Genomic DNA, 10,839 nt, shown 5'->3' on the forward strand with positions numbered 1-10,839 from the left:
CTAATTGTTTGCCCCAGTCGATCTAATTGAACAAGAACAAGATGAGATCAAGAGACGCAGCATACTAAAGCAGAGAGGAGTTGCGGTTTATTACTGACGTGACGAAGTTGGTCCTCGGGGTCCACCAGTCGAGCAGCTTATCGACAAGGAAGTTGAACGAGTGCGTGACCGAAAGCGTGCCGATGAGCAGCCACACCGACGCGAAGGCCCGCCCCGGCCGCGTCTTGAACACTTCGTCGCCGTACCCGACGGTCGTGACCGAGATCACCGACATGTAGACGGAGTCGACCCACCCCTGCGTCTCCACTAAGTGGAAAACGAGGGCCCCCGCGGCGACGGGGAGGAGGATCGCCGCGGCGGCGATCAGGACCCTGTAGCGGCGGCGGAGCACGGCGAGGAGCTTCGCGGCGGCGGGGACGGTGACGGCGACGAGGAGGTTGAGGAGGGCGTAGCCGAGGAGGGTGAAGGGGACGGAGAGGACCTTGAAGAGGGAGGTGCCGGGGTGGGCGTCGCCGTAGCCCACGGTGGCGAGGGTGGANTCGCCGGATACGCCGGCGAGGACGGCGACGACGCCGTCGCCCTGGCGGAGGCGGATGACGTAGAGGTCGCCGGAGGCGAGGGGGACGCTGCGGCGCTCGTCGATGAGGTGGAGGATCGCGCCGGGGACGCGGAGAAGGGTTTCCTCGACGGGGCTAGGGTCGGGGTTAGGGTTAGGGTTAGGGTTTCGGTGGGTGTCTGGGAAGAGGTTCTCGACGAGATCGGCCATGTCGAGGGAGGGGTAAAGGGAGGAGGAGGAGGAGGAGGAGGGGGTGGTGGTGGGGGGAGGAGGAGTGGAGGAGAGGAGGGGTTTCTTATTGTCGCCCATTTTGCGTGGGAAGAAGGGTGGGTTTTTGTTGGTGGTTCCGTGATTTCGAAAATTGGGTTAACTACCGAAATTAACCCCGTGAATTTGCAAAAATGGCGTTTATGTCCCTTTTATAGGGAGAAAACTGTGGTGTAACCGTGTAAGTGGGCATCTAAACGGATCCGGGTTGGTGGATCTCCCGCGCCCGATCAACCGCAAATAGGGCAGTAAGTGAGAATCGAAAATATAGATAAGTATAGTCCGCTTCGAATTCGTCCAAAAAAATAGGATTAAAATTAATTCACCCTAACTCGACAAACAACGGAGTGAGAAGTGGAGAACACCTTCTACTTCCAAATCTGTTCTATTTGCATCCCTAGATGTATGTATGTGTATCGAAGCTTAGGGGTTAGCATCGGTTCAGTCCGATTCATTTAATTTTATCAGAATATTTTTATTTAATTTTACTATTTTTAACTATTAAAAATAATATATATATATAATTATAATTAAGTTTATATTAAAAATTATTAATTTAAGATAATTATAATTAATAACTCTAATTATTTAATTATTATTTAATATTAACACATAATTTTTTAAAAAATTTAAAGTTAATATATGCTAAATTACTAAATGAGCCTGAATTGAACTTCAAAAAAAATACTAATACTAGCTATAAATAGTGTTATTATTAGTTTATTATTGATGCTTGTTATTATTCTTATTTCTTAGAGTTACTTATTATTTAAAAATCATGCTAACGAACAAGCAAAAGCTTAAACTAGTATTCAGAGTTGCTACCTATCAATATAAAACTAATATTTATGCACATTATTTATTTATTTATTTTTGAGTTATATCGAGCCAAATGTGGGTAAATTGGGGTCAGTTTTTGTTCGGCTGTTTATTTTTCAATTTGAAAACATAAGTTTGTAATTGGCTCGTTTAATAATATAACGAGCTTAAGCCAATTTCGATTAAAACACGAGATGACTCGCGAACTGTGAGCGGAATTAACAATCCCATGTATACTTCATGGACTGCACCAGATATTCATTCGATGATTAGTATTTAAAAAAATTTAAAATAGATAAATTTGAACCACTGCATATAAAGATTATTATTTAATTTGTTAAAAAAATGTTAATCAAAATTTATTAATTATTGATATGTAGGACCTTTGAATAGTAGAAAACAGATCTAATTCTGAGATTTTAATTTTAATTTTTTATTGACTTTTATTTTGCGAATTAGGACAAAGGCTGAATCCTCATTTTTCAATATCAATGACATCCACACACCCACAGAAAATCAAACCCCTGACCTCGAAGAAAAAAAAAAAAAAAAACCGATTTTTTTTTTGAATTAAAGGCACACTTATTTATTACACTCTTTCTCTCTCTTCAAAAAAAAAAAAAAAATCTCTTTGAAGTAAATATCTGGAACAAGGAAACTGCATGCATGGATCCAAAAGAATCACCAATGAATTAATAAAGAATGCTCATGTAGATTCAACAAGCTACAACTAAGAGACCATTTCTTTTTTCTATTTACAAGTGCATCTATATTAACAAAAAACCACAACATAGTCCAAAAGGAAGCAATTCAAAAACTAGTGTCCTCATTGGACCCTTGAGAGAAAAAAAACATATTTTGGGTATTATAACTTGCTCAAACCCTCCCCACCGAGGGCGACGCCGCAATCGTGGCTTTAATGATGTCTGAATCACGATTCCCTCGAGATGCTTAGTGATGATGACTCGAGAGCAAATCGGAGAGAGTGATTTTTCCGCAATTTCCGCTGTCCAGTCGATCGAAATGGTCGCAGATCGGCCTGATGTCCTTCTCGGAAACCTTTCCCATCTCCTTGAGCTTGTATATAACAAACTCTGATTTACTGCAGGTGAAGTGTAAACAGATGGATATTTTAATTAGCGACGAGCCGAAGAAATAGAGAGCAAATTCAAAGCAAAATAAGTTACAAATACAGAAATGAATAAAAAACTACAGCATCAGGAACAAACTAAAGTGGATCACTGCACTTTATATATCATGATTTATCCGCCATGCACGCTACTGAGCCGATTGGCCACTGGAGTCACCGTGCTGACAGTCATGGCAATTGATGTTCAATAAACTGAAATGACTCTGCCTGCAAAAGCTAGATAGCACTAAAGTAGCTCAAATTGCAGGACTCGGTAATGAAAAAGATGTCTATAACTGCATAAGCCTGTAAAGATGTCAATGAACATCTTGTTCAGCATCTCTCTTTAGTTACTCGACGAGTATACGGTAATTGGTTGGTAATTGGTAATTGTGTGGTCTCTTAGTCGTTTTATTATAATATAATAAATCGCGTCGTAGGTAGAATGTGTTATCTTGAATATGATTATGATGACTTTGCAATGGACTAGAATTAATCTGATAGGTTACAACAATCACAAGAGAAGTTTCTCATATGCCCATAGATTAAATTGGATGTTCTCTGGACATACTAGTTTCACATTAAACTGTCGTCAAATTGGTGACGGCGTGACGCTGCCAAAAAAATGCATACATATATATATATGTACCTCCCATATATGAGATTTATGCAATTGAACTCTTGAAAATACAAGCAATGTTCCCTAACCAGGACGGTTTTTAAGACGTTACACGGCTCATTTAAATTGAGAAGCGAACAGTATAAGAATGAGCAATTAGCAACCGCAAAAGAAAGGAACGGCATTGTTTGTTTTGATCCAAAGCTCAGAAGAACCAATCTATTGGTACTGAGAGAGACCAATTTACACCTTGCAGATCATAACAAACAATTTCAGAGTTGATACACACAGAAAGCATAATGCAAGAAATAGAAATCAACTGCGCCACCAAAGGCCTCTCAGCTCAATTTTCCCAATTAAATTTCAAAATTAAAGATTCATTACTAGAAATTGTAAATGCATTTCATATAACTATGCATCGCAAAGTGTTACTGAATCAAATGCAGAACAATTTGTCCTCGTTTCTTCCTTATTCACCTCTAGGCTCTAGCTTTGTAGGAGCAGAGACTACGCCAGTCTTCTGTTTTCTCCTTTTCTACATTTAAGCTTCGCTAACTGCTTAGCATTCAAGTCTATCAGCTTCTCCTCAAAAGGAAAGATAAGAAAAACCAACTACCATTCAGATCGGAGATCTCAACTGTTTTGCCATACGCCTACATCAACCATGGAACTCAACAAAATGTTCGTTGGCGCAACTACCACTGTCCCATACTGTGGCAAAGGACATTAATATCCATTAGACACTTTCTCAATGAAGAGCCAAAGATATGTGGATTAATTTTAAAAGAAACGAAAAATGATGGTGCATTACATAGAAGTAGATGTTAGTAGGTCGGCTGAAATAAATTACTTTACGGTGGTTAGCCGAGCATAACAACATCATCTAATAGAAGCAAAGCATAATATTCTAACGGACGAATTTCAGTGGGACAGAAAAAGGAGTTCTCCCATCAACCAAAGAAGTTCACTTAAGGTTAATATAAAACATATGCAAGCAAAATGCCAACATATGCCAACAACAAATCGGTTTAAAATTAGTCCTTACTACATAATAATGTCACAGCTTGTTTCCTAAGGGCAACTATATAGTCGATTGACTTCAATTAACTTTTTCCTAAAACAGGTTATTTGACATATCACAATTTCCTCATTTCCATCACCAATTAAACCATGCATTGCACTAATCCCTTCCTTACATCATATGGAAGGTTTTGATTCTCTTTGAAAAGCAAGCTAAAGAGGTCTTAACAAAACTATGTTAGCAAATAAGAAGTGATTGAATGGCATCAGGAAACTTCGGGGAATGAGAACTATGAGACTAATCTGCAAACTGTAGTACCTATTACATATGGAAGTATATCTTAGGTGCGCTATGTTTGGCTGTGGTCTCAATGAGGAATTATATAATATATGATTGCAATATCATAATGCAACATTCCAACAATTTTTTTTTACCTTTTAGTATTTCCAATCTTAGTTGAGCAGTCTAGCTGGACACAAGCAAGCTGAACAAGGCTCAAGCTCAGCTCATTTGCTAGGAAGCCATTCATGACACAAATATGGTCAGGATATGATGAATCCGTTCAAGATTAGATTCAAGCATACATCTTCACTTTTGGGATGATTTTCAACAATCCAGGGAGAAGAAAGAAGATCGAAATATAACTTGATACAATGTATGAAAACCCCAAACAGGATTAGGCACGATAGCTTCTATTCTGGAAAGATTTCAAAGGATTTATGAGGTCACTGCAAGCAGGCGGAGTTTAGGGAACTATCACTATATTTTGATGAAAAAACCTTAGCAAAAATAAAGTATCTCTCTTGCAACCACCTACCAGTATCCAAATTTAATCATAAAATACTTACATGATCAATGTCCTTCACATAGTTTCTACTCATCTAGCGGTAATGATCATACACTTGAACTAGGAAATCGTAGACACTAAGTTTTTCGCAACATTTAGAGTTTCCTTAAGTACTTTATCATACCAAGAGGAACATACATTCAGAACTTCTGTCAAAAGAAAAATTGCATGCAAAACATTCAAATACAGTGCACGTTGCATTCTTGCGAAGTTTCCATATTTCAACTATTTGCATCAAATTATTCTATTATTTGCAATCATAATTTTTTTTTATTTTTTAATTTTTTTTTTAGGATTGTTGTCTCAGCTAGCACGACGGATACATTGACTATGCTGATAGTGTCCTGCCAATGCATGCCAACACATAAAAGGGCCTTCATACATGGCCTGCGCTGTGACTGACAATTCCGAGTGTCAGCACCATGCTGCAGCTGCGCAATACAATGATGATGACCAATTGGAACCATGAAAAATAAATCCATAGTAAACACTCGAGGCCAGAAAATAAATTAAGTATTTTCAAGTCAGGTAAGAATGCAGGCAGTGCACTTTTATAACATTCCTCACATCCCATTTTAACAAAGTCATCCTCCTGTAGTCTAGAGTGCCACCATCCCTTATCTTTAACTTTCGAAGCAATCACCAGCCATCCCTAGCGCAAGTGGCAAAAGTCTTGGTGATTGGTACTCGAGGTCCCAAGTTCGAATCCTAATTGATTCACATTTTCAACTAAGTTTATTTCTAAATGAAATAAACGAAGCGGGCAGCGTGCTACCTATCTCTCTCAAAAAAAAAAAAAAAAAAACTTTGGAAGCAATCAAGCAGTGAAGTAACCACTTCTGCATTTTTCACATCTAATTGCCACGGACACAAAAGACACTGCAAGACTCTTTCATTTGCAGGAACCTTTCTCATTTTTTCGTCATAGGATTCCTTGAAGACTTCCAATAAACTTCTGCTTTTTCAACATCTAATCACTATAATCATGAAAAGGACTTTTTACTAGCCACTCCCCTCACTTGAAGGAATCTTTCTAATCTTTTTCTTGTTTGAACACTTTTATCATTGGATTGCATGTTCAAGTACCTTCCAACAGGGATATTTTTGACAATACTCAAGGGATATACATTCTCCAATAAGATGACCGAAATGAGATACAAACAAAAGCAAAGCCAAAAAAAACTAATAATACAACCAAAAGTACCGATCACTCCTCTTAAGTCTGCTATTACTTTGTGCTCACCAAAATCATAACCTAGAAAGTGAAAACTTGACCTCCCTGAAACAGTTGGTGAATATTTCTTAGATGACAACAGCCGGAGGTCTCAAAAATGCATTTTAACTAAACTACATTTCTAACCAAGTATTGCCATGCTAATTGGCACAGCAGGTACCAGTAGATCAGGCCAAACGTTTCATGATAACTGAGCCATGTGGGTCCATGCCGGCAATAACAACAAGGCCAGTCAAGACGGGCGTGTTACAGAAGACATGTCAAAACACAAAGTTAAAGCTAATAAATATAATTTATCATAGAAAGTAACAGCAAAAATTTAGTCACAGTCAATTTTTTTGGATAAGATTTGTGTCATCACCAATTGCTATCAGGTCTCCTCAATAATTCCTTTGATGTGAATTTTGACCTGCCCCTCCCATTGGAGGAAGCTTCTAGGTGATAGAGACACTCCTTCCAGAACCATCTTAAACAATTTTCTGCAATGTGTCCACTTTGGATATGAAGCTTACTTTTGTCCGATATGAATGTTTATTGTTATCATTTCTACCAACTGTAGACACCTATCTCGACCATCTAATTAACAGCAATTCAAGTGAATACGCAGCGAAGGAGCTTCTCTCATATTTTCTGCTACACAACAATGCTTAATTCATCAGTCTTCATATCTTTTGGCAGTAATTGTTACCGGGTTTGTCCAAAAAAAGTATAACAGACATCCAAGCAAGGTAAATCTTTCTTATTACCGAGTGATTCACCATATAGAAAAATGTTCCAGAATTGGCACGGCATGTCATATAGAAAGAAATTAGATCCACATTTATGTGTTTTATACCATGCTAAAAGGGGAAAAATGCTAAGTGTATGCTATATAGTACTAGCATGGATACTTTGCTTAAACCCTCCCCTCCCCTTTCCCAACGATAGCAAGGATGAAGAACTACAGCAGGGCTGTTAGTTCCATCAAATAAATGAGGAAGAAATTTGGTAAGAAAGACATACAAAAGAAGCGTCCACCAATGCCACCTGTCCTCGATCCTTTCTGTCTTAGCATACTATGGTTGTTTCTTTGTTTTAACAATACATCACATATCATCTATAATGTTTAAGTCCGCATAGATTATCCAAGTGAGATCATGCTTCTAATTAATTCTAAATCTGCAATATTCCACCAAATGAAGCACGCTCATACTCTAATGGCCTGTCCACCAGCTATAACACAAAATGTAAGACTCTGTCCGCTTAGCTATAATTTTAGCTTAATTTTCATTCGTAAATCAATCTTAAACTAGTTTACAAATAAACAGTTAACCTGGCATATTTAATCTAATCAGATTTAGCAATTACATTGAAAACAACAAAACTTACCCCGCTCAAAGCTTTATATATATTACGTTTATACAAATCCCAAATATAAGATGCCATCCTCTTAATTACATTTTCATCCTATCTGAATTATATTTCATACAGTAAAGCTCACAATAACATAAATCCTCGACTCACCTCTTATTTACCCTCTCCTTCACATCCTTCTCTACTCCCTTTTTGTCAAATCCGATGCAGTTGTGATACAAAATGAACTAAAAAATTGAATACGAATAATGATTCTTTCACTTGGACATATGCTCCTCTTTGTGTTGCTCCAAATCCGATTCCCATACCATATGATTCCTCTGGTCCATTTAACATGAAATCAACACTCTGCTTTACCTTGTCGACTACAAATTCTACATGGCTAAGCTTTACCAATATTCATCTCTCTTTCTATTAGAAGTATTAACTAACCAAAGACCTCAATTGACCTAATAACTCCAAATCAACTTTCCACTCGGATGTACACCCCTTTTTTCCTTCTCCTTTCATTTTCATCTTCTTTCCTCGGTTTGCATTACCCTAAAACGGCTAAAAGTCGAGTAAACATAATTCAATAGCTCTATCTTGGCCACTATATAGGCTTCATTTGGAATTGCGATGGGAAAATATTTTGCTTGTTTCTGTAAGAAACAACATGTCGAGCAAATCGCACTCATTCGTTTAAGATATAATTTTTACAGTCCTACCTAAAAACAGAGATAAGAAACAACATGTCGAGCAGATTGCACTCATTCCTTTAAAATATAATTTCTGCGGTCCTACCTAAAAATAGAGATAAGAAACAACATGTCGAGTATATCATACTAATTCGTTTAAGATATAATTTCTACAGTCCTACTGAAAAACAGAGATAAGAAACAACAAGTAGAGCATATCGCACTCATTCGTTTAAGATATAATTTTTGCAGTCCTACCTAAAAGCAGAGATAAGAAACAACATGTCGAGTAGATCACACTCATGCAGTTAAGATCCCACCAAAAAACATAGATAAGAAACAACATGTCGAGTATATAGTACTCATGCATTTAAGATCCTACCAAAAAACAGAGATAAGAAACAACATGTCGAGTATATCGTACTAATGCATTTAAGATATAATGCATAACACTTAGCTCTCATACTTCCGGCCGGTATTCGGTTTTGATACCAATTGTAACGACCTGACCAGCTAGTAACAATAACTCGTTAGACCCAAACCAAAAGCCCAAAATGCTTAATCTCAATTATTATTATTAGCGTGTGAGGCATCATTAATTAGAATCATTTTTCCATCGTGAGACTATTGGGGCATCTCGAATTTACTATTGCACAATCACATTCATAGTCATAGAGCAGTTGCATATGGATTGAAGAAGTGGGGGAAGGGGGGGGCTTACGTGACGAAGCCGTTGTGGTCGATATCGGCAGCGAGGAACTCGGAGACGGTCATGTCCCTGCAGAGCACCCACTTGGCGATCATGCGGTGGCGCTTGTCGATCCTGGCCTCGGCGAGGTAGAGGAAGGCGCGGGCGACGGCGAGCGTGGACACGAGCAGCCAGACGGAGGCGAACAGCCGGCCGGGCAGCGTGCGGAAGGCGCGGTCGCCGTAGCCGACGGTGGTGACCGACATGACGGCCAGGTAGAACGCGTCGAGCCAGCCGAGGCGCTCGACGAAGCGCAGCACGGCGGCGCCGACCCCGACGCAGAGCACGACGACGCCGAGCGCGAGCGCGACCTTGGTCCGGATCCGGACGCGCCCCTTCTTGACGTCGATCAGGTAGTTCACGTCCCCGCCCCCGGTCCCGGGCGGCGGCGGTGAGGAGCGACTCCTGCAGGTCGAGCACGTAGCCGACCATGATCGTGAGGAGGATGTCGACGAAGCCGAAGCCGACGATGACGAACGTGATCGAGAAGAGCTTCGCGAGCGGCGTGGCCGGCGTGATGTCGCCGTAGCCGATGGTGCACATCGTCACGATGCAGAAGTAGAAGGCGTCGACGACGGGGTGGGTGGACTGCCCGGAGAAGCTGGACGGGCAGACGGCGTAGACGACGACGCCGAAGGCGAGGTAGCCGAAGAGCAGCAGGCACGCGTTGCGGACCAAGGACGGGTCCTTGGGACCGTGGTCGGATTGAGAGCTTGATTGCGAATCTGAATTGTGGCCGCCGTCGATGGGGGATATGGCAGGGGCGGTGCGGCAGCGGTGGAGGCTCGACTTGTGCTGTCTGGAGGAGAGGAAGGGGTCGGAGAGCCATAATTGGAGATCGCTGTCGGAGGCGGCAGCGGCGGTGGAGGGAAGAGGAGGGGATTCGAGATCTCCGGCCGAAGTGATGATGGCGGCGGCTGCAGGAGGGGGAGGGGAAGGGCCGAAGATGATGCGTTCTTTGAAGGAAGGGGAAGGGGAGGGAGGGGAGAAGGGGGGAGGGACAGTCAGCTCGTCATCTTCGGGAAGAGGGCAGAGAGGAGAGGCTCTGATGTTGTTGTTGTTGTTGTGGTTTCCATTATGGGAAGGAGGAGGAAGAGGAAGAGGAAGAAAAGGTGCGTGACTTTTGAATCTTGAATTTTTGAGTACCTTAATAATAATAATAATATTCTGATGCTAGAAACATCACTTTTGTCGCTTTAGTTTTTGTCAGAGATGTTGCGTCTTTAGTTTGTCAGAGATGTTGCGTTGTGTAACTGTAACTCACTTTTTGTACTAGAAAGTGGAGCAATGGGGACAGGATAGAAAATTGGAGGACAGTTGATGTAATTTGTGGAGGAGAATGAAGGCGAGAGAGAGAAAGGTGGACTTTGAAGAGGAGGGAGAAGAGGCAGAGGAAGAGGGAGAGGAGAGTTTGTGATGATGAATTTGTTGGAATGTGTGTGTTTAATCTTTGGAGACTTGTGAGGGTTTCAGGGGCAAGTGGGGAGTTATGTTACGTAACGATGTACGGGTAGTTTTGTATGATACTACATGACAGTTTTGAATATTATGGTTCAGTTCCTGAATCAT

The 10,839-nt window shown here is 40.8% G+C and overlaps 1 protein-coding gene across 1 annotated transcript; it reads right to left on the reverse strand.

Moving 5' to 3' along the window:
• On the reverse strand, positions 2,312–10,839 carry LOC109717532 (two pore potassium channel c-like). The gene is given in 4 exon segments (XM_020243375.1): positions 2,312–2,744; positions 9,244–9,627; positions 9,629–10,416; positions 10,801–10,839. Coding segments are annotated over 4 exon segments (1,362 nt in total). The 3' UTR covers positions 2,312–2,593.

This window comes from Ananas comosus, linkage group 11 (assembly GCF_001540865.1).
Source record: "Ananas comosus cultivar F153 linkage group 11, ASM154086v1, whole genome shotgun sequence".
Taxonomy (NCBI): domain Eukaryota; kingdom Viridiplantae; phylum Streptophyta; class Magnoliopsida; order Poales; family Bromeliaceae; genus Ananas; species Ananas comosus.